Raw genomic sequence first — 25,479 nt, 5'->3', positions numbered from 1 at the left:
CTTCTGTTTACCCTAGTCAAGATTTCTTATAATCTGTCTGCTGGACCTGAACTCAAGTTAATTCCGCTCATACCTCCAGATCCTTCTCTTCATCAAAGTTGTTCAGGTGTTGAACAGCATTTGTGTACATCTCAAGGGCCTTGGCATGGAATATCATCTCGATGGTCACAAAGTTTGAGAAAATAGCCTGTGAATTAAAAAGAAAGAAAATGGTCTAACTTGTGCAAAGTGAATCACAACACAGCGGACAGGTACATTTGTAGATGACTGCTCAAGTCCCGTCTGGGACTATCAGAAGACTGCTATTCTAATGGTGGACTGGAATCCTTTTGAGAATTGAAAGAGTTGGCACTGCTGCTACAGAGAAGCCTATATGCAGGGTCAAGGTCACCTAAGCACCAATAACAACAAGATTGAAAAGATGTCTGCTAATTTAACGAAGACCGAAATACCACAGGAGGAAGGAAAACTGAGGGAAGGGACTGTCATAAGATTGGGTTCAAGTAACAGCCTTTAGAACATAGGAGCATTGGAACAGGAGTAGGCTATTCAGGCTGTTGAGACTGCCCTGCAACTCAATACTCTAATTTTTGATTGAACACCGATGCCTTTTGCTCACCTCAACCTCATAATGCTGCAAGCCAACGATAATCAGAAATCTATCAAATTCTACCTTAAACATACTCAAAGACCAAGTTTCTTCATCCCTATGTGACCACAACACCATAAGACTCAGAAGCAGCAGGAGGCCATTCAGCCCATTGAGTCTGCTCTGCCTTTCAATTATGACATGGCTGGTCTGATAATCCTCTCAACTCCACTTTCCTGCCTTTTCCTCATAGCCCTTGATTTCCTAACTGATTAAAAGTTGTCTGTCTTTGTTTTGATTATATTTAACAACCCAGCCTCAACAGCCTTCTATGGTAAAGAATTCCGCAGATTCACTATTCTTTGAAAGCAGAAATTTTAAATGCGCAATACGTTATTCTGAGATTATGCCCACTGGTCCTCAGCTCACGCACAGGGGGAAACGATGTTTCATGTTTACCCTGTTCAAGTCCCCTAAGAATTTTTATATGTTTCAATAGTGATGTGTGGTAGAGAATTCCAAAGGTTCATAACCTTCTGAAACGGTTTCTCCCTATCCTGAATTAAATTGCATGCCCCTTATTTTTAACTTGTGCCCCCTAATTATAGGCTCCCTGGCTAGAACAAAGAACATACTTATATCTACCCTGTCTGTCCCTTTAAGAGTTTTGTAGGTTTCCATGAGATTAGTTATCATCCCTCGAAACTCTAGAGAATACAGTCCAATTTGCCCAATTTCTCATTATTGACAGTCCTGCCATTTTGGGAACAGGTCTGACGTGCCTTAATTGCAATTTCCCTTTGTGAAAGGCTTTGAGTGTAAGAATAATCTGAGGCAAGGAATGGCTTGAAAGAAAGGCAGGAAAGGAGAGGTCATTTATGAATCACCAAATCAACTGCAATCTTCATACCTTAATGTCCTTCAGTTTTTGCTGCTGAAATTTGAGAATGATCTCCTCCAGTTGATGTGTGGTGTGATTGACATCGACTGAAGCCTTCTGCACGTTGGCTTCAGCCTAAGGAAAGGAACCAATGTTCGCATTCAGAAAGTCATGTTAACATGGAGCAAACAATTAAGCCTTTGCAGATTCACTTTGGCATGAAGTGTACACTGCACTCCAAGGGATGACAATGAAAAAAGAAGCACATCTTATGCTGAAATTAAATCAGTTAAACTTTACATTTTTTAAAAGCATTCTTTTTCAAATAGTCATGCATCTGGACTACAGTCTGTCTTTCATTTTGTGTTGAAGCTGGATCATGTACTGTTTCTGAAGCTTTTTCCAATAAAATCCACCATGGAAGAGAAAGGTATTCGGAGAAGCATCAAACCTGAGGGCAGTGTTGCTAACTTTTTGTTAATGGTCACAAGTAAAACCTTTGTCCCCTCAAGACTCGTGTTCAAGAAGGCTGCACCATGGACAATCCAAACTCTACCTGCAGTTATGGCTCTGAGCAGGTGTAATGTGTAAATATGGAATAAAAATGTATTACTATGCAATATTTTGAGACTTTATTTTGCTTAAACCTTTACTTTAGACTTTATGAAAGATGTTTGAGAGATTACGGAAACACAATGGCTAGATTATGCAATCCCAGGAGATAAACTCACTCTGCTAGTTGTTTAAAGAAATTACACTTCAAACATTAAGAAAGCGCACCACTGAATCCCTCAGAGGCTTAACAGATACAACACACTTACCTCATAGATCTTCAATGTAAATGCTTGCCCCACAAATTAAATTTCATGGACAGCCCTGAGATTCTTAGGTGGGAGATGCTCTATATCTTAGCAAAAATGGGACTGGAGACATGCATCCAGCATTTCCATTTCTGACCTTGGTCCCTACTATTTTCACATGGTGGGAGGGAATAAAGGCAGCAAATTGTAGTTTGCGTATCAGTGATTCAAACAAGAGGCAATGCTACAAATTACAGGGCAGCTGCTGTCAGTGAAATCTGATTTTCACTACGGGGATATCCAGAACATGACGTGTATATTTTAGACCTATTAGGAAAATGTTTAATCTTACTGATGGTCTTTGGTGGGGTATGGTACCCTGCCAAAGTACCTTTGGGGTTGTTAAAGTAAACATGATGTGCATGAAAAGTGGAGAAATCCATTGGAACTGACAGATACATTGGAGCTGTAAAGATTATTGACAAAGGAAGCTTTCAATCAACGGGTCAAGCTGTCAATGTCTTTAAATTTCTTGCTCTTTAAACAGTTGAAAGAAAACAAAATGTTAATAAATAAGGTGGCTACTGTCGTACTGTGTTGGTTGATATAGGGCTGGTAATTACAGTGACTAGTGCTGCATGACTGGTTTCACAATCAATAATTATCACTCTGGGGTGCCTGTCAGTTCACAGTTTTGACAGCTCCAAGTGCTTAGAAAATCTTTGATTATGAATACAAATGTAAATTATATATTTTTAAAGGAGTCTTAATCAATGATGGTGTATTTTTTAATAGTGAATTCTTTCTTAGTCATTGAAAAACTTTATTTAATCTCTTTAATCCTGATGTCTGCTCATGGCAAACATAGATTGGTTGGCATTGAGGGTGTAAAAGTGGTTGCCATGGTAATGCTGGTTGCCATGAGATGCCATCAATTGGCAATGCAGCTATAAGGAATTGGAATGACCAGAGGAGCATAGAAAGACATGATTAATATAAGAGGCCACTCAGAATGGATAGTGGGCAGCTCATGCAGTATCATGGGTTGGCATGGAGTTTGGGCATGAGAGGTTTGTGGGAACATGAAGGGATGAACATTTAGGCAGGAGGGCTTTGTTATGTTGTATACATTTGTCATTGTTTCAACAAAGTGCTGGAGCAGCAACCTTTTCGCCAGCCTGCCATTACACCCAGCTGGCTCGGTGATTTCCTCTGAATTCCATCCAGGCAATGGCCACATTTGACCTTTTCACCTGCCCGCAAACAAATATCTCAACTTACAGGACACTTTTTCTTTTGTTGAGACCACAAATTGTCCTGAACCTGCGCTCCTGATCTAGGAGTGAAATTTCAAGCCGGTGTACCATGTCCGCTCACTCATCTTAAAAATGGATTATCTGGCCATCATCTTATTCCTGCTTGTTGCCTTGCTGTTGCAAATTGGCTACAGCTTTCATTGCAAGTATCTAGTTCTTGGTTCATGTTCTCCAGAATATAAATTTTGTTTTAAGATTAGAAGGGAGAGAGCTACAAAACAACAAGTTTTACTTAACTGGGGAACTTGAAGCATGATGTCTATACTCCACGCAAAGTAAGTCTGGAGAGAGATAGTTTTTGTTTTGGGCAGTAAACAACCTTAAAAGTATTCAGGGAACCTTGGAAAGCTATGGAGTCATTTATTTTGTCAGAAAAAAAAATTCGTACATAGAACATAGAACACTACAGCACAGTACAGGCCCTTCGGCCCTCGATGTTGTGCCGACCTGTCATACCGATCTCAAGCCCATCTGACATACACTATTCCATGTACGTCCATATGCTTATCCAATGACGACTTAAATGTACCTAAAGTTGGCGAATCTACTACCGTTGCAGGCAAGGCATTCCATTCCCTTACTACTCTCTGAGTAAAGAAACTACCTCTGACATCTGTCCTATATCTTTCACCCCACAATTTAAAGCTATGCCCCCTCATGCTCACCGTCACCATCCTAGGAAAAAGGATCTCCCTATCAACCCTATCTAACCCTCTGATTATTTTATATGTTTCAATTAAGTCACCTCTCAACCTTCTTCTCTCTAATGAAAACAGCCTCAAGTCCTTCACCCTTTCCTCGTAAGACCTTCCCTCCATACCAGGCAACATCCTAGTAAATCTCCTCTGCACCCTTTTCAAAGCTTCCACATCCTTCTTATAATGCGGTGACCAGAACTGTACACAATACTCCAAGTGCGGCCGCACCAGAGTTTTGTACGGCTTCACCATAACCTCTTGGTTCCAGAACTCGATCCCTCTATTAATAAAAGCTAAAACACTGTATGCCTTCTTAACAGCCCTGTCAACCTGGGTGGCAACTTTCAAGGATCTGTGTACATGGACACCAAGATCTCCCTGCTCATCTACACTACTAAGAATCTTACCATTAGCCCTGTACTTTGCCTTCCGGTTACTCCTATCAAAGTGCATCACCTCACACTTGTCCGCATTAAACTCCATTTGCCAACTCTCAGACCAGCTCTGCAGCTTATCTATGTCTCTCTGCAACCTACAACATCCTTTGCCACTATCCACAACTCCACCAACCTTAGTGTCGTCTGCAAATGTACTAATCCATCCTTCTACGCCCTCATCCAGGTCATTTATAAAAATGACAAAAGCAGTGGACCCAACACCGACCCTTGCGCTACACCACTAGTAACTGGTCTCCAGGGTGAACATTTCCCATCAACTACCACCCTCTGTCTTCATTCAGCAAACCAATTTCCGATCCAAGCTGCCATATCTCCCACAATTCCGTTCCTCCGCATTTTGTACAATAGCCTACTGTGGGGAACCTTATCGAACGCCTTGCTGAAATCCATATACACCACATCAACCAGTTTACTCTCATCTACCTGTTTGGTCACCTTCTCAAAGAACTCAATAAGGTTTGTGAGGCACGACATTCCCTTCACAAAACCGTGCTGACTATCCCTAATCAATTTATTCTTTTCTAGATGATTATAAATCCTATCCCTTATAACCTTTTCCAACACTTTACCAACAACTGAGGTAAGGCTCACTGGTCTATAATTACCAGGGTTGTCTCTACTCCCCTTCTTGAACAGGGGAACCACATTTGCTATCCTCCAGTCATTAGGCACTATTCCTGTAGATAATGATGAGTTAAAGATCAATGCCAAAGACTCAGCAATCTCCTCCCTGGCTTCCCAGAGGATCCGAGGATAAATCCCATCCGGCCCAGGGGACGTATCTATCTTCACCCTCTGTAGGATTTCTAATACCTCTTCCTTGTGAACCTCAATCCCACCTAGTCTAGTAGCCTGTATCTCAGTATTCTCCTCAACAACAGTCATTTTCTTGAGTGAATACTGTTGAAAAATATTCATTTAGTGCTTCCCCTATCTCCTCTGACTCCACACACAACTTATCACTACTATCCTTGATTGGCCCTAATCTTACTTTCGTCATTCTTTTATTCCTTAAATACCTATAGAAAGCCTTAGGGTTTACCCTGATCCTATTCGCCAACAACTTCTCATGTCTCCCTCTGGCTCTTCTGAGCTCTCTCTTTAGGTCTTTTCTGGCTACCTCGTCGCCCTCAAGCACCCTAACTGAGCCTTCACATCTCATCCTAACGTAAGCCTTCTTCTTCCTCTTGACCAGAGATTCCACCTCCTTCGTAAACCACGGCTCCCGCGCTCTACAGCTTCCTCCCTGCCTGATAGGTACATGATGGATATTTAACCTAAAGGTCAGCCCACATCAGGCTACATCATCATGTAGATGGGTGGAGTTAGGAAGGATTTTTTATTTCAATTTAGTCTATGCATTTGCTGATATTTTTGGTCGCAATTTGAATCTGATGTAGTTTGCAGCCCAGAGAAGTAATAGTCAGATACACCTACGCTGTAAGCAGAGTAAAACCCTCACATCTTTATTGAGTATGTGGAATATGAATGAGGTTTAATCTCAGATTGAATCCTGTGAGGGGATAAAATTTGGAAAATCAACTAGGTTGAAGCTTGGGGGAGAAGCCATTAAACAAAAGAATCAAAATTTTAAGCAGATTTATTTGCAAGTATTGGAATAGCAACCAATGGACCGACACATCCACAGTCAAGACAGGATGAATGAAAGTTGTACTTCAGACAATAGCTGGAGCTGTGGATGATTCTCCAGAGAACTACAGGGCAGTTCTTAAAGAAGCCAATGACCTTGGGTTTGATGCATCTGATAAGAGAATTCTTGGAGGAAGCAGCAAGTAAACCTGAGTGTACAACGTGCGTAATTCTAAACCATCTTGTTAAGTTAATAGTGCTTATTTTGTTTAATGCAATAAATATTGTTTCATTAACAATAAGAGAAATTTTGAGGTGGAGTTCTGTTGGTTGGAAACAAGGTATTTTGATTTATTTTAAACATTAGCATTCTCTAACAGGATCGTAATGTTTTTCATACATTAAAATGGTGACTCTGATTCAAAACTATGCAATTTCCTGCAAAACCCTTTGAGGCTTCTCAAGTTTGTGAAAGATCGTACATAAATACAAATACTTCCTTCATTGTTCTTTACATATGTGTATTACATGTGGAGAGAATGCCCTGTAACTATTGCACTTACGCCCTGTAACTCTTTGCCTGCAAGAATTTCATACTCATAAGCTTCCTCATGTGAGATTTGCCAGTGCATGCACATATAAATGAACCACAGCAACACAGGCTTGATGAAGGTGATGCATCTAACACTTAACTTACCTCTGCCAAAGCAGACTGCAGCAATCAGTCAGAAGACATGTATATTATTTAGTGAGCGGAGAACTCCAGCAAAACAAACCACATTGCATTTTCGCAAATTACTTTGTTGTCATATTGACAAATATTAAGCACTAGGAAAAGAACCATCTTTTCCGTTTCATGAAGATGAGAAGTGTAGTGCTGGTTAATAATTAGTCATCATTCAGATTTACTGATAATGCTCTTTAAAGCAGTCATGCATCAGTACTATATTATTACAAAGCTTGTTACCCAGGGTGCAATAAAACTTATATAAGCATGTAGCATTTGTATAATCCTACAGCCTAACCTCGGCTGGTTTCTTCTGATCAGCCGGCTTGCAAGTTTGGAACTGAAAATGCTGAACCAACCAGTCACTTTCTAAGACTGGGCCCTGGACTTTGAAGATTGATCAGGAACTTCACATCTGTATGAATTCTGGGTTCTGACACAACTCCGAAGTTGCGTGGTTCTTGCTTTGCTGTTTTTGAGTTTAAATGGCCTAATTGGTCAAAAGCCAAGTGTAGTTCCCCATTGGTGACACCATGTTGCCTCCAGGGGATAGAAGCTGCCTCTCTGCCATCAGCACTGGGGGCAGACAGTTGCCATTTTAGAAGCTGTTGCCAATTTGAGCAGGCAGATCTTTGAAAGGATTTGAACGAGGCAGTCAGTACCGTCAGCAGCGCTCTTTAAACAGCAGCAAACTAGGGGAGGCGATGGCCTAGGGGTATTATCACTGGACAGTTAATCAAAAGCCCCACATAATGTTCTGGTGTCCCCGGTTTGAATCCTGCCACAGCAGATGGTGGAATTTGACTTTAATAACTATCTTGAATTAAGAATCTAATGATGACCATTGTCAATTGTTGGGGACAAACCCATTTGGTTGACTAATGTCCTTTAGGCATTGAAACAGCCTTCCTTACCTGGTCTGGCCTACAAGTGACTCCAGACCCACAGCATTGTGGTTGACTCTTAACTGCCCAATGGGCAATAAGGGATGGGTAATAAATGCTGTCTGGCCAGTGATGTCCACATCCTGTGAATGAATAAAAAAGAACTCCTACCAGAACCAGTTAACACCACAGATTCCTATTAAAGCCAAGTCCAAAGGGATGAGAGATAATGGGAACTGCAGATACTGGAGAATCCGATATAACAAAGTGTGGAGCTGGATGAACACAGCAGGCCAAACAGCATCTTGGGAGCACAAAAGCTGATGAAGGGTCTAGGCCCGAAATGTCAGCTTTTGTGCTCCTAAGATGCTGCTTGGCCTGCTGTGTTCATCCAGCTCCACACTTTGTTATCTCCAAAGGGATGAACTGAAGTCTGCAGTGAATCTGACAATTATGTACTGATGTGTACAAGACAGCTCAAGTTCACCAGGAGTTCTGGACAGGCTCCATCATCACCTCCTTAAGGGGCTAAGGGGGCAATTCATTGGAGGCAATTGCCTTCCCTACTCCCTTCCTACCTCCAGCACATTGAAAATTCGTAATTGTCCGAGACACTGAGCCCACAATAATCTGAACCTGCTGCACTAGAGTGAATTTTTAAACTTCAGATACAAATTTAAAAATCACATACCAGCGACTGGAAAGATCAGTTAAGGAAAACAAAACCTTGAATGATGAGATAACAATTTCTAATTTCATTCACATTGCTTAAAAGCTAATTCCAACATTTCTGTGCATGTACACAATGCTTTATGTGAGTGTACAATGTAATCCATTCCATCCTCCTGCTCTTTTAAAACATACTATAAAAAATTAGGAAAATAAAAACTGATTATAGATCTGACGGTACTTGAGGATTATTTGACATGAATTCTGACACAATGGATACAGTCAGCAGATTATCCAATTTTGTAAAAATTCACATTCCAGGTGTTACATCCTGCTGACTAATCTCCTTGAATTCTTTGAAGACGTGACATCTCAGGTTTTTCGACTTCCAAAAGGTATCCAATAAAATTTGACATGATGGATTAGTAATTAGCTTCAAAGTTTTAATGACTCAGCTAAAACTTGAAAATGGATGAGAAAGGGTGAGAACAATGGGTGCAGTTTTGCAGGATATATTGAAGATTATGGGGAAGTAATCAGTGAGTTTCTCCAGGCGAGACATGTGGGGATCTCAACTGTTTTAAATTTAACACAGTGGCCTGGTTATGAAAATCAGCACAAGTGGGTTAAAATTGATTAACTGTGAAATCAGAATACAGTGCTAAGTTATACGAGCAAAAGAGCATAAGCTAAGGAAAGGTTTATGTGCAATTCTAAGAAGTGTCTTGACACCAGTCAATTTCAATATGTGAATGGAGTTCCTGGCAGAGTACCAGAAACATTTAAGTCACAATCAGAAGCAACATTGGGCAGGGAAGGGATTGTTGAAGAATAAATCAGAATAGGTTAAATGGCCTTTCTCATCCATAAATGATGATTAATCATTAAAGGGAGCTCATGTGAATAATGCAACTTAAACTGATAATTAATTAAATCCCATCCTGAGAGAAGGGTAAGAAATGTTATCAATGACTAAGCTGTTCCGGAGACCTTGACTAATTTGAAGGGGAGGTGAATGTCTAGTGCCATTGTCACTAGACTATTAACCCAGAGATGCAGGTAGGTTCTGGGGACCTGGGTTCAAATCTGACTATGGCAGATGGTGAAGTATGAATTCAATAAAAATCCTGAAATAAGAGTCTAATGATGTCCATGAAATGGTTGCCAGACAAACTCATCTGGTTCACTAGTGTTCTTTTGGGAAGGAAATCTGCCTTCCTTACCTGGTCTGGCCTACATGTGACTCCAGACCCACAGCAATGGATTGATTCAATAGCTCTCTGGGCAATAAATGCTGATCTGGCCAGTGATACCCACATCCTGTAATGAATAAAAATAAAACCGTCTTGTGCTTCTTGATCTCTAGAGTTCAATGGAAATAATTGGCAGCAGAATTTATTGCTTATGCTCTTGTGAAATGCCAAACAGATCCCTGAGATGTGAACATTACAATGTGACATCTTACAGAGAGGTGCTGACTCCAAAGAGTTTACCTGAATAAGGTGACAGTAGTATCCAGGTCTTGAAAACCATCTCATAAGAACTTTATAAATTGGTTACTGTGCTGAAGCTAGGTCCCATTCCTTCATGTAAAGCTGCCAGTTATGATCATATACCAAAGGTATTTGAAAATTAATGTTATGAATATCCAGTAAAAATTGTCCCTGTGATGTTTTTATCAGACATTTAAATCTGTGTGACTGAGGCATCTTACATAATTCTAAATGGCATCACCGCACACCCATCTCTCCACTGGAGAATTTGCTGCTTTGGAAAGCAACAATTGTAAGAATACAAAATTCATGTGTCAAGCAGATAAACCATACCCTCAAGGCAATAAAAACTTTTCCTAAGATAAAGAGACCAAAACTGTACATAGGTGTAGTCTAACCGAGCTCCTATACAATTAAAGCAAGATGCCACTTCTCCTGTACTCTTCTTGCAGTAAAGGTTAACATTCCATTAGCCTTCCTATTGGCTTTCTGCACCTGCATATTAGCCTTTGGTGACTTATCGGCACGGACATGTAGGTCCCTTTTTATACATGTACACTTTTCAACCTCTTACCATTTGATGCATTCTTTGCATATCTGTTCCTTTTTCCAAACTGCATAACTTCACATTTTTTTCACATGATATTCCATTTGCCATGTTCTTGTCCAATTACTAAGCCTGCCCAAAACTTTCTGAATCCTCTCTACATATTCCTCATGACACACATTCCCAGTTAGTGTTGAGTCTTCCACAAATTCAGAAATAATACATTTACTCCCCCCTTCAATATCATTGATATCGAGTTTGAACAAGTGGAACCCAAGTACTGATCCTTGTGGTACCCCATTGGTCACAGCCTGTTAATATAAGAATGATCCATTTATTCCTGCTCTGTTTTCTGTCTGTTAGCCATTGATTAATCTATGCCAGTACATTACTTACTGTGCTATATGCTTTAATTCTTCTAACCAGTCTCCTGTAGGTGTATTAATCAAAAGCCTTCTAAGTATATCAATATCTAATATACTACATCTATTGGTTCTCCATTATCAATTTTGGTAGTAATAGCTTCTAAAAACTTCAACATTTCATAAAAAACAATTTCCTCTTCATACATCCATGCTAACCGGGCCCAATTTGAACATTATTATCCAGATAAAAATGGAAAGAACTGCAGATGCTGTAAGTCAGGAACAAGAACAGAAGCTGCTGGAAACGCTCAGCAGGTCTGGCAGCATCTGTGAAGAAAAATCAGAGTTAATGTTTTGGGTCCGTTGACCCTTCCTCAGAACTGATGGTAGCTAGGAAAATGTTGGTTTATATGCAGAAGATAGGGCGGGAGAGGAGGTAAGGAGTAAACCTTTGGTGGGGATATGGCCCAAAGAGAGAGAACAGTCAGACTGACAAAGGAGTTGGTAATGATTTGGTTAGGTGGGTGAAAAGCTGTTAATGGAGACCATTAGTGGCTAACAATAGGTGGTGTGTAATGGCAGACTATGTGATAATAAGGCCTGCTGTGTCAGGGTAAGAGGCTATTACATGGGAGAGTTTAGGCCCTAAAATTACTGAACCTGATATCGAGCCCAGAGGGCTGTAGGGTGCCTAAGAGGAAAATGAGGTGTTGTTCTTCCAGCCTGTGCTGAGCTTTGCTGGAACACTGCAGCAAGCCTGAGACAGAGATGTTCGCCAGGGAACAGGATGGAGTGTTAAAGTAGCAGGCAACTGGAAGCTCAGGGTCCTTTTTGTGGACAGAACTTAGATGTTCTGCGAAATGGGCACTAAGTCTACACTTCCTTTCCCCAATGTAGAGGAGACTATGTTGTGAGCAGCATATGCAGGAGACTAGATCATGGGAAATGCAGGTAAAGTGCTGCTTCACCTGGAAGGTTTGTTTGGGCCCTTGCTGTTATTATCCAGATGTCTACTTAGGCCTTTATCCATTGTGGCATAGATTGTAGGAGCTGGGATATTATGTTGGAGCTGTACAGAACTTTGGTTAGGCCACAGCTGGAACACTGTGTGCATTCTTGTCACCACACTACAGGATGTAATTGCAGTGGACGGGATGTGAGGAGATTCACCAGGATGTTGCCTGGGGTGGAGGAATTCAGCAATGAAGAGAAGTTGGATAGGCTTGGGTTTTGTTTTTGGAGTACAGAAGGCTGATGGGAGAATCTGATAGAGATTTATAAAATTCTGAGGAACATGCACAGGGTGAGTAGAAAGTAGCTGTTCCCCTTAGTCAAAGGGTCAATAACAAGGGACCATAATTTTAAATTGAAAGGCATGAGGTTTAGAGGGGATCTGAGGAAAAAACTTTTTCACCCAGGAGGTGATGGGGGTTCTGGAAAGGACTGCCTGGGAGGGTGTTTGAGGGGAGAAATCTCACAGCCTTTAAAATGTATTTGAACGAACACTTGGGTTGATGTCACATTCAAGACAATAGGCTTAGCACAGGAAAGTAGGACTAATGTAGGTAGTAGCATATTTTGGGTGGTACAGGCTTGATGGGCTGAAACGGCCTCTTCTATACTCTATGATTCTTTAAATTATGATTCTATGATTATCCTATCCTTTATAGTAAATTCTAGCATTTTCTCTATAATTAATGTAAAGCTAACTGGTCTGTAGACTTCTCTCTTCCTCCCTCCCTAAATATCAAAGTAACATTTTCTTCCTTTCATTCCTCAAGGAACATTCCAGAGTCTATAGAATTTTCCAAATGATCCAAATGACTATCTCTAACTCTCCTTAACACTCTGGATGTAAACTCTTATGTCCTCAAAATTAATCAAATTTCAGCCTCATTAATTTTACAAGTATAACCTTCTTACTAATGCTAATTTCCTTTGACATCCCATTCTTCCTAGTCATTTTAATCAGTGGTCTGGGAGTTTTATTGTATCTTAGTCAGTAAAAACAAACACAATATAATCATACAGCTTGTCTACCATCTCTCTATTCCCCATTATAAAATGGTCCGGACTCTCTGTTGTGGACCTGCATTCATTTTAGCCAAATGTTTTACTTTTATGTACCCATAGAAGCATTTGCTGTCCATTTTTATGTTTTCCTTCAGCCAGATGGCATTAATATTTTCCCCTTCCTTATCATGTTTGTGGCTCTCCTTTGTTGTAATCTAAAACATCTTAAACCTCAGGTTTACTGCTATTTCTGCCTATTTTATAAGACTTTACTTTTAATCTTATACAATTGTGAACATCCTTCTTTTCTGTGGTTGACCTTTTTGAGGTTTTGCACCTGGAAGAAATGTATAGCTCTTTAAAGGCTGTCCAGTGCTTATGTATAGTTATTTTCCCAATATTTTCTCCAATCTAACTGAGGCAATTTGTGTTTTATGCCTTCATAATTTCTTTCATTCAAATATAATGCCTTTGCTTCAAATTGAGCCACCTCATTTTCAAACATAATTGCAAATTCTATCATATTGTGATCACTTATCCCGAAAGGTCTTTTATAATAATGTTTTAACTAGCCCTTTTTATTTCATAACACTAGATCTAAAATAGCATTTCATCTAGTCGACATACTGCTCTAGAAAACCATTACTATCACACTCCAGGCATGCATCATTCATCTCTTTAGAGTTCAATTGATTTATACAGTCCAGAGATTGAAGTTACTCATAATAAATGAACTGTGTAAGCTGCATTCTTCTGTTTCCTGATTAATACCATACCCCAAGCTATTGCTATAAATAACTCCAACCAATGTCAGTCATCCTTTTCTGTTTCTAAGCTCCAACCAAAGAGATTCCACATGTTATTCTTCTGATCTGAGATTCTTTCTTACTAAGCTGGCACAGTGGCACAGAGGTTAGCACTGCTGCCTCACAGTGCCAGGGACCCAGAATTGATTCCAGCCTGAGGTGACTGTCTGAGTAGAGTTTGCACATTCTCCCTGTGTCTGTGTAGATTTGTTCTGGTTTCATCGCACAGTCAAAGATGCACGGATTAGATGGATTGGCCATGTTAAATTGCCCCAGAGTGTCCAGGGATGGTACAGGCTAGATGGCTTAGCCATGGGAAACCTGGGGTGGCAGGGATAGGATAGGTTTGGATGGAATGCCCTTTGGACAATCAGTGTGGATGCAATGGGCCAAATGGCCTCTTTCTGCACTGTAGGGATTCTATGACTTCTAATATACTGATCCCATTCTTTATTATAAGCACAGTTTCACCTCCTTTTGCTTTTCATCTTTCCTTCCTAAATGCCAAATATCCTTGAATTGTTAATTTCCTGGTCCTGGTCCCAGTCCCATGCAGCCATGTCTGTAATGGCAATTAGATCATACCAATGTATCTCTTACTGCCCCTTTATATCGGGTACCATCGGCATTCAAGTAGCGTGCTCTTAACTTTCTCTTTTTGACATCATTCCACCTTTGAAGCACCCTGTCAATGCTTAACAGTCTTCTCCTGTCTTTTCGTTTCCCTAGCAACTTTTTGATTTACTTTACTATGTTCCTCCCTTCAATTTGGCTTTACCCATCCTCCTGACAAGCCAGTTTGAACCCACCATAGCAGTCAAGTGAGCAAGAAGATTGGAACTAGGGCAGCTTATGACGGATAATAAAATGTGAGGCTGGATGAACACAGCAGGTCCAGCAGCATCTCAGGAGCACAAAAGCTGACGTTTCGGGCCTAGACCCTTCATCAGAGAGGGAGGACATCTTCTGCCAATCATCATCTACATATTGATAAAAATACCTTGAGGTCTGAAGAAACTGAAGAATGGGTGAACTTATACAAAGACTATCTCTTAATTGCTCAACAGTACACAATTTGATGAATGATGATTAATTTTGTGTTAAATTACTTCCTTACAAAACACCAATTTAATATTCAATTGTTTGCTCCAGGCTTTAGAAGTGGCTTGAAGCTGTTAACAGATCAGCAAGAGGAGAATATTTTATTGAAGTCGCTGGTAATGTATATACTGTAAACATTTCAGAACAACGTTTCTCTTCCAAAATGTTTTAGCAGACTTTCCTGCCTGTATTTGTACATAGTATGTGATGGTATAAGCATTAATATAAGTGAAATTTTGAAGGATTATTAATTATGATGTAACCACTTGATAGAATAATACAAATATAAAACTTCTAAATCCCAGTGATTAATACATACCAGTCATAATTTGTATTTACATATATATCAACAGTACTTATATCTATATTGTATATTCTTCTAAATTTAGCTTCGAACTTCATTTGATAGTTACAGTCCCGCTACAGCCATTATACACATGTGAAAAGTTGTGTAAACAAATAATCATTCTTTTCTTTAAAGTCTCCACCCTCAATAGCAGAACTTTCAAAAAGGATACAATCCCTTGCCTGTCGGAAGGGTTTCTCTGTTTCAACTTTTGCAGGTTTTCAAGTTCCTTCATTTCACGATTGCGGACACTATTACATTTCTTGATATCTGCCTGATTTCATAGTGGAAAGAAAAACCAAGCTAACGTAATGTTTTCAAAAGCAAGGAAATGTGTTAGACTTGTACACTGTGTACTAATAAAGTTAATGTCCATTTTATTTTGTGGCAGGATCTCCAATTCTGTTGTATAAATTTACTATTGCTTAGTGATACAGAACTTGAGTTATCGCTAAAGCGAGGCATGCTGTCAAAACAAGAATGCCAAATTTCAAATAAGCACAACAATTTATAGTTGAGGGGATAAGGCTGCTTATTGGTTGGCAAATCAACTTGTCATTGACTGAGCTATTGCCACCGAGAAAGCAGTGCTGAACTATGGGTAATAACCAGTGGCAGGCAGAGGATTCACTACACTGGGAGTATGACAAGCAAACATTTGCATGTTTAGGGTTTCTGGGATTGGGGAGGATATATTAGTGGGGAGCATTTGGAGATATTCAGTGCCTGATTGAGGAACCTGAAATCGAGAAGAACATCTCACTGTAAACCAGAATCCAGTCCAAACTATTGACCTCTCTCCCTCACCGGCTTCACCCTACAAACCTCCTTCTGCCATCACTCACCCGCACCTGAATCCCTCCTCCATCCAAGGCCAACTGCTTGCCCATTGGTGATGCTGAGTACAGAAGAGCTCCCAGTCTCTGACCTTTCTGCTCCCAGGATAATTAGTCTGGGGTAAGACCACCCACTGGTTTGCTAAGTGGCCAGATGGCGCAAGTTATGGGGGGCATTGTTGAAATGCGGCATCACAGGATCCTCTTCAGCCAAGACCCCTATTGCTTCAACACCACTCCACCCTTATCCCATGTTCTCCATTGTATTCCTTCCAGCATTTGCCCCATTAGATCCATTAAGGATGTGACATATTGCAATGAAATCCCCTCTCTTCCTTCTACATTTGTGGAAATTAAATCCCCGTCTTTAGCTGGAGTCTCAACCAACACCCCCACATCCCTGGTTAATGTAGCAACCTTGCTCGGAGGGTTGGGAATCTTTCTTTCAGCTTCCGGTTGTAAACAGAAGATTTTCGCCAAGAATGGTCAGTCTTTCTCACTTTCAGGCAATGATTGAGTTTCCTGGTACAGTCATTTCTTCGAAATTTCAGCCGGCGTTTGCAGTGTGTTTTCTCCCATTCGTTTCTGAGTGCCTTCCCCCATTGTCCAATGTTTTACCTACTCTCACTGCGTATCTTCCAGCCAAGAGGCGCAGTGGTCTGAACCGCAGATGTTGCCACAATATCAGTCCACTTCAAAACTTAGACAAGTCAAAAGAATTCCCCTGTAATCGTTACCAGTCTCTTTTGGTTAACAGGAGCAGGCTGTAACAGTTGTGCTCCTTAGCAATACACAGCCAGAATCATATCTTGAAACCTCTGGGGTGTTGCATTCATCCTAAACTTCAGTGCCTGTATCCTAACTAGAACCAAGCCCCAGTCGCCCTTTTGCTTGGTATCCAAACTAGCAAAGACTCAATTGTTAGAAACCCCAGCACAGAAGCTGAAAATGTGAGTGGCACTTGCTGTGTTACTTTTTATTCTTTCGTTCAGTATTTAATAAATTCACTTTTTTTAAACGAAGGCAGTGTCCTTTTAAAACGCAGGTTCACTTGGTTCTGGGAGAAACATAATTGCAACGGACGGGATCGTTTTTAAATTGATCCTGTTGCAACCAACTGATCATGAAGGGGTGGGTAGAGAAACAGAGCCATTCCATCTGATATGCTGCCTGGAACCTTTTTTCTGCAGTAGGGTCTAGGCTCGAAGTGCTAGCCTTCGTGCTCCTCTGATGCTGCTTTGCCTGCTGTTCATCCAGCTCTACACCTTGTTATCTCAGATTCTGCAGCATCTGCAGTTCCTACTATCTCTGGAACCGTAACAAGTTGGGGAACCTCACCCAGTGGCTATTTGGGTCTTTTCTCCTCTAATTTTGTCCTTTTAAATATTCCTTCATTCCAATATTGTTGGCAATATCTTTAGCTGCCTGGGCTGTCAGCACAAGTGGCACGGTGGCTCAGTGGTTAGCACTGCAGCCTCACAGCACTAGGGACCTGGGTTCAATTCCAGCCTCGGGTGACTGTCTGTGCAGAGTTTGCATGAAGCCCCTGTGTCTGCGCAGGTTTTCTCCCACAGTCCAAGGATGTGCAGGTTAGCTGGATTGGCCATGCTAAATTACCTGTAGTGTTCAGGGACGTGTAGATTGGTGGGACGCTCTGAGGATTGGTGTGGACTTGTTGGGCTAAAGGGCCTGTGTCCACATTGTGGGGATTCTATGATTCACTGAAATTTCCACTCCAAATCTCTCTGTCTTCTTCATTAAACACTAGTTCAAATCTTTCTACTGTTCTGGTACATCCCTACATAGCTCAGTATCAATTCCTATTTTTTATGTTCTGTGCAGCAGCTTGGATTGTTTGTATTACATTACCGGCACTATGTAAATGCAAGTTGTTGTTCAGATAGGGTTTTTGCTACACAGTTGGAAAAGAACATGACTTTTGATTAGTTGGAAACATCAGCAAAGAAAATTAATGAGCAACATAAAACAAAATACCCGTTTGGATTTTGTCAGGGGACCGTAAGCCTTTAGTGGCTCAATAACCTTGGCGTCCAGTCTCTCCACCTAAAACAATTTGATAAGGAAGGAAAACAGGAGTTATTACAAAGGCCAATATTATCAAGAAATTGCTGCAGCCAGTTGTGAAGTTATGGCATTGTGAAGTATTAATAATTGAAACATAATTTTGCTATATGGCTAATTCCCTCATACATTAATTAACTCCCATCTTGTGGTAATCACTTCTTGTCGCTGTTCCCTGTAGGCTCCCTGAGCACTTCATTTTTCCGAGGCGTTTGGAAATCTCAACCCAGTAATCAGTAAAAGCCGATTACAATGATTATTGTTGGACAGTTACGAAATGCTGAGAATTCCTCACGGAAATATAAAACTGAGATTTTACTTTCCTCTTATTCTCCCTAGCATTAACGCATGTTATGTTTGGATAATGGTTATGGTTTAGGATTCCACTATGACTTGGGGGAAGTGAAGTCTCTGTCAGAAAGGGTTGCTTGGAAGAGTTAATTATTCGTGTCATTTCAAGATATACATAAATTTGTGAAATGAATGTTTTCCACCAGTTTCCTACAGCAATTCATTGTGGAAGTGATTAGGGATAAAACTGCCTTAGAACTGGTGTTGTGACAAGAAATCATAATGCAAGATCGACTGGTAAGTAGTGATCTTAATACCATTGAATTCCATGTTACATTTCAAAGTTACATGCTCCAATCACAGACAAAGATCTTAAACTTAAATAAAGCTAATTTCATAGGCATGAGGGGAGAGGCTGGGGCATGATTAGGACTTTCTGTTGGAAGCTAAGGAAGTGAATGCTGGGCCCCTTGCTGAGATATTCATATTGATAGTCACATGTGAGATGCCAGAAGACTGGAGGGTGGCTAATGTGATGCCATTATTTAAGAAAGGTGGTAAGGAAGAGGCAGGAAACTGTAGATTGGTGAGCTTGACATCAGTGGAGGGTAAGTTGTGGAGGAATTTCTGAGGAACAGAATTTGCATGTACTTAGAAAGGCAAGGACTGTCTAGGGATAGTCAATTTGGTTTTTTATGTGGGAAATTGTGTCTCACTGACTTGATTAAGTTTTTTGAAGAAGGGACAAAGAAGACCAATGATGGCAGAGTGGTGGACGTTGTCTGCAGGACTTCAGCAAGGCATTCAACAAGGTTCTGCATGGTGGACTGGTTAGCGAGTTTCGATCATATGAAATCCAGGGAGAGCTAGCCATGTGGATATAAAATTGACTCAGAGGGTCGCAACATAGGATGGTGGTGGAGGGTTGTTTTTCAGTCTGGAGGCCTGTGACCAGTGAAATGTCACCAGGTTCAGTGCTGAGCCCACTGCTTTACATCATTTATATAAATGACTTGTGTGTGAATATAAGAAGCATGGTTAGTACATTTGTAGATGACACGCAAATTGGTGGTTTAGTGGAGAGTAAGAAAATCTAGCTCAGAGTATAATAGGACCTTGATCAGGTGGGCCAAGGGCTAGCAGATAAAGTTTAATTTAGATAAGTGTGAGGGGTTGCATTTTGGTGAGGCAAGTCGGGGCAGGACTTATACACTTAAAGGTAGAGTTATGAAGAGTGTTGCCAAACAAAGGGACCTTGGGGTGCAGGCTTGTAGTTCCTTGAAAATAGTGTCACAGGTAGACAGGGTAATGAAGAAAGCATTTGATATGCTTGCCTTTATTGGTCAATTCATTGAGTATAGGAGTGGGGAGGTCACGTTGCAGCTGTACAGGGCATTCGTTAAGCCATATTTGGATTACTGCGTTTAACTCGGTCTCCCTGCCATAGGAATGATGTTGTTAAACTTGGAAACGTTCAGAAAATATTTACAAGCACGCTGCCAGGGTTGGAGTTATTGAGAGAGGTTGAATAGGCTGGGGCTGTTTTCCTTGTAGTGTCAGAGGCTGAGGAGTGACCTTGTAGAAGATTATAAAATCATGAAGGGCATGGATAGGGTCAATAGCCAAGGCTATTTTCCGAGAGTAGGGAGTAGAGGGCATAGGTTTAAGGTGAGAGGGGAAGGATTTAAAAGGGACCTAAGGTGCAACGTTTTCATGCAGAGGGTGATGTGAGTATGGAATGAGCTGCCAGAAGAAGTGGTGGAGGCTGGTACAATAACAACATTTAACAGACATCCGGATGGATACATGAATAGTAAGGGTTTAGAGGGATATGGGCCAAATGTTGGCAAATAGAACTAGACTTACTGAGGATATCTGGTTGGCATGGACGAGTTGGACTGAAGAGTCTGTTCCCATGCTGTACGTCTCTATGACTCTATGACTATGACTCTACCTAAAATAGGCTAAAAGGTATGGTGGTATGAACAGTGAGCAACAGTCAAAGAAACTAATAAAACAAATTCAACAGAAATATATTAGCCTAAGATGGGAGGGTTGCAGAATCCTCCTGGTGCCAAAATTTGGAAGTACATCTTGGGATTTATAAATAAAGCAACTTCATTATTACCATCCACAGCTATAATGCTCTGAATAGCTCAATATCAATGGAAACTTGAGACACATTGCTGGACATCACCCCCAGGCCTCCTACCCTCCCTTGACCTCTTCATCTCCAACTGCCGTCGAGACATTAACCGCCTCAACCTCTCCACCCCTCTCACCCACTCCAATCTCTCCCCTGCAGAACGGGCAGCCCTCGGCTCCAATCCCAACCTCACCATCAAACCTGCAGACAAGGGAGGCGCAGTTGTAGTATGGCACACTGACCTTTATCTGGCTGAAGCCAGACGCCAGCTCTCCGACACCTCCTCCTACTGCCCCCTTGATACAACATGCCCATCCTGGACCTCCTGCAGTGCCATAATAATGACACCCATAGGTTGCAGGAACTGCAATCATATTCCGCTTGGGAACCCTGCAGCCCAATGGCATCAATGTTGATTTCACCAGCTTCAAAATCTCCCCACCCCCACTGCATCCCAAAACCAGCCCAGATCATCCCCGCCTGCCTAACATTCTCTTCCTCTCACTTATCCCCTCCTCAAGCCGTACCTCCATTTCCTACCTACTAACCTCATCCTGCCCCCTTGATCTGTCCGTCCCCCCCGGACTGACCTATCCCCTCCCCACCTCCCCACCCATACTCTCCTCTCCACCTGTCTTCTCCTCTATCCATCTTCGGTCCACCTCCCCCTCTCTCCCTATTTATTCCAGTTCCCTCTCCCCATCCCCCTTTTCTGATGAAGGGTCTAGGCCCAAAACGTCAGCTTTTTATGCTCCTAAGATGCTGCTTGGCCTGCTGTGTTCATCCTGCCCCATCCTTTGGAACTGAAGCCCAGTTGATTTCGGAACTTTGTATCAAATAGTGGAAATGCACAACAGGTGACTCAGACACTGAAGAGAAATGCAAGGCAGCTGCCTGACCTTTACCAAAACGTCAGGCTATGACTGAGCCATTAACCATGAACCATACAGGTAATATCTTTTCAAAATGTTCAACAGTTATTATTGATATGCAGCACTGGCTTCTTTATATTCTCTTACATTCAAACAGGAAAAAGAAAAGCTTAGGTTCTCTTACACCAAATGATAGATCGACTTGCTCCCTTTGCATTAGGCAATGTTCCAAATAAGTTTTTAGAAACTTTCAATCCAAAGTGACTGTATTGATCTCACCTACTGGGAATCAACTAAGACTGATTATAAATGCTTCCAACCCTGAAAGTATTTCCCGTATTTAAATTGGAATGATGGCTTTTCAAACATTGCAAAACTTGGATAATTCACTCATATTTGCGCTTATTTCTGCTTTAGTCAATAAGAGCTGTAAGTAATTGGGCTGGGAATTTGATGAGGACTTTTATTGTCATTATTCTCCCAAATTGGAAAATGAAAATTTGTTCAGTTTAGCACCATGAAATTTATTTATTTGCAAATGATTTGAAGCATGGACATTAAGCTTCATATTGCCTCCAGGTGTCTGCACAACACACACACTATTACGGAAAAAGTGAACACTCACTGCTTTTGAACTTGAATAAGCTTTATCATTAAATGGAATGCCAACATTTCCCCACACAGCACATACCTAAATTCAGCTGAGCTGTTGATGGTAATTTTAGATGTGCTGAATACTCCCTACCTCCTCAGAATGAAGGTTAAAAAGTTACAATAAATGTCTCCAATGATAGTCCTGTACAGCTTCTAGTCAGTATTCTTGCAGAAACATTGCTAATACAGCCCTAACTGCAGAATGTCTGTAAACATGTAATTACTTTAAAACTGTAAGTAGCTGACAATATTATGCCAATCACTCAAATTAGTATCACCATGACTGCAGTAAGCAATGATGTGTGCCAGTGATAAACTAACTCATGTTTCTTTGCCTCAGTGAGGCTTCTGTAATATATACACGTGAAAAGAAATCACATTTTACCCAGCTCCACAGACGTAGACATTTCTATGAACATGACTACCTCTGCCTGGCGATAGTCCTGAATCTTTGACAACTCCTCTCCAAAGTCCTTGAGGCACCTTCGTAACTCTGGATTTTCGGTGTTTGCAAAGTCCATGATCTGTCTTATCAGCAGGTCAGCCTTGTCCCTCAGCCTTGCATTCTTGCGTGTGTAGGAAGCCAGGAGCATGCAGAATTGGCCAAGGTACTTTTCTGCATTGTTCACTGTCGCTTCCATGATCTTGACCTGAGCGTCCCTTTACAAAATAAAGGTTAGGAGATGAAAGCAGGCTGCGTTGAGAGCAGCAATTACAAAATAATATTCTGAGAAATTGAGACACATGAAAAATTGATTCGGAATGAGTGGATCTCTGGAATAGTAACCAAGGCAAATCAGAACTTTGTTCGAGGAATGACGTTGTGCTGAATCCAGGTCATTTCTGTCTAAAACACATTGATGTCATTGAATCAGAGAGCTGTACAAAATGGAAACAGACCTTCAGTCCAACCTGTTATGCCACTCAGATATCCTAAATAAATCTAGTCCCATCTTCCAGCATTTGGCCCATATCCCTCTAAACCTTTCGTATTCATGTACCCATCCAGGTGCATTGTAAATATTGTAATTGTACCAGCCTCTATCACTTCCTCCGCAGCCCATTCCACACACACAGCACCCTCTGCATGAAAACGTTGCCCTTAGGTCCCTTGTAAATCTTTCCGCTTCCATCTTAAACCTATGCCCTCTGGTTTTGGACTCCCCCTACCCTGGGGAGAAGACCTTGTCTATTCATCCTATCCATGCCCCTCTTGATTTTATAAACCTCTGTGAGGTCACCGCTCAGCCTCCGACACTCCAGGGGAAACAGCCCCAGCCTATGCAGCCTCTCCCTATAGCTCAAACCCTCCAACCCTGGCAACATTCTTGCAAATCTTTTCTGAACCCTTTCTAGTTTCATAACATTTTTCTTACAGCAGGGCCTTTCTATATTTCCAGCAATCATCATCTTCCCTCACTGTGAAAATTTCAGATTAAGCTAATTCTTCAGCCTTTTGCTAGCTTCTTGTTACTAATTTGTTATTTGTTCAGACGGTTTGTTATATTCAGTGGACCAAATCTCAATTATTTAAGACTGCCTTCCATATATTGCGATAAGCACTTTCTATGTCCTGGCTTCTGTACATTTTCATGAACAAGCCAGCCTTGTTTTGCCTCAAAAAACTGTAGCAACTGTCAATTTCAAAAGTCATTCAAAAACAAAAAAAACTGTCGAATCCTAGTAACTTTTTCACATCTTCCACATCCTGCACTCAAAAAAACATGAAACACAACAGATTTACTATTTTGACATGTTTGTAAGCTTCACCCTGCTGTAAGTTCAACCCTTCACAAGCGTCTGACTAAGTAGCGTTCTATTTTAATCCAATGTGGATCACTGCTGAGGTGACATTACTTGGAAAAGGTCCATGTACATGCAGACGCATCTTGCTCTTTTCTTGCAGTTTTGAATGCTTCGCTTCAGGTTTAAATGACGTAGAGAGTCAGGATGGAAGGAAGATAGTGGGGAGGTGATGGCCTAGTGGTATTATCTGTATTGCTAATCCAGAGACTCAGCCAACATTCTGGGGACCTGGGTTTGAATCCCACCACGGCACTTCGTGGAATTTGTATTCAATAAACACCTAGGATTAAGAGTTTAATGATAATTGTTGGGAAATGCCTATCTGGTTTGCTAACACCCTGTTAGGGAGGAAGCTGCCATCCTAGCCGACACGTGACTCCATACCCACAACAATGTGACCGACTTTCAACTGCCCTCTGGGCAATTAAGGATGGGCAATAAATGCTGCCTGACCAGCAATGTCTTCATCCTGTGAATGAATTCAAAAAAAGCAAAAAAAGATGACCGAAGAATAAAAAGAAATTCAAATGAATGGAGGAAAACCTGAAGACTAAGATAAAAATACAAGACACAGATTAGGTTTCTGGTGGTTCAGTCAGCAAACCATTTCATCTGAAATTAAACAATTTCCAATATTTTGTTACTTACAGGACAATTAACAAATACTCTTTCCACTGGTGCACTTTAGCAAAATAAAACCATAAGCAGTGAGGTCAAATTTACTGTTTCTTCAAATTGCCCAGCAGCGTTTCCTTTCCTCAGTTATTTGACTAATCAATAAACCTTGTGTAAACCAAGAGAGGCCCAGGTTAGGTCACCAGTCAGTGCTGAGTCAGCGAATGTCTAGTGCTACAATTTACATCATGACAGGCTTAGACAGAGGATCTCAATCAGCGTAGGCTTGGAGGGCCAAAGGGCCTGCTCCAGTGCTGTAATTTTCTTTGTTCTTTGTTCTTTGATAGAGAGGAAAGAACCAGCCAGATTTCTCGCTTCTGATCCCTGTTCAGTTTATTTTGTTTGTATGCACGTAGTCCAACTCAGCATGTATGTAGTCCAACTGGGGAAGGGGCCATACTGGACCTTGTGATGGGGAATGAACCCGGCCAGGTGGTTGAAATTACAGTATGGGACTACTTTGTAAATAGTGACCACAATTCCGTAAGTTTTACAATACTCATGGACAAAGATGAGAGTGGTCTTAAAGGAAGATATCTAAACTGGGGGAAGGCCAACTATACCAAAATTCGGCAGGATCTGCGGAATGTAGATTGGGAGAAACTGTTTGAAGATAAATCCACATTTGATATGTGGGAGGCTTTTAAAGAGAGGTTAATTAGCGTGCAGCAGAGATATGTTCCTCTGAAAATGAGGGATAGAAATGGCAAGATTAGGGAACCATGGATGACAGTGAAATTGTGAGACTAGCTAAGAGGTAAAAGGAAGCATACATAAGGTTTAGGTGATTGAAGACAGACGAAGCTTTGGGAGAATATCGGGAATGTAGGGCGAA

At 41.1% G+C, this 25,479-nt stretch overlaps 1 protein-coding gene across 1 annotated transcript in view; it reads right to left on the bottom strand.

Annotated features, from left to right (window-relative positions):
• Positions 1-25,479, bottom strand: part of LOC125459673 (CBY1-interacting BAR domain-containing protein 2-like) — a 50,971-nt gene that overhangs the window by 11,879 nt on the left and 13,613 nt on the right. The window contains exons 2-7 of the mRNA XM_059651765.1: positions 22,589-22,823; positions 18,114-18,182; positions 15,455-15,556; positions 8,634-8,639; positions 1,500-1,604; positions 74-187 (exon numbers count right to left, since the gene is read on the bottom strand). Of these exons, the coding sequence (XP_059507748.1) occupies positions 74-187; positions 1,500-1,604; positions 8,634-8,639; positions 15,455-15,556; positions 18,114-18,182; positions 22,589-22,823 (631 nt within the window). The remainder of the gene's footprint in view (positions 1-73; positions 188-1,499; positions 1,605-8,633; positions 8,640-15,454; positions 15,557-18,113; positions 18,183-22,588; positions 22,824-25,479) is intronic.

This window comes from Stegostoma tigrinum, chromosome 16 (assembly GCF_030684315.1).
Source record: "Stegostoma tigrinum isolate sSteTig4 chromosome 16, sSteTig4.hap1, whole genome shotgun sequence".
NCBI lineage: Eukaryota > Metazoa > Chordata > Chondrichthyes > Orectolobiformes > Stegostomatidae > Stegostoma > Stegostoma tigrinum.
This window is presented reverse-complemented; position numbering and strand designations above follow the sequence as displayed.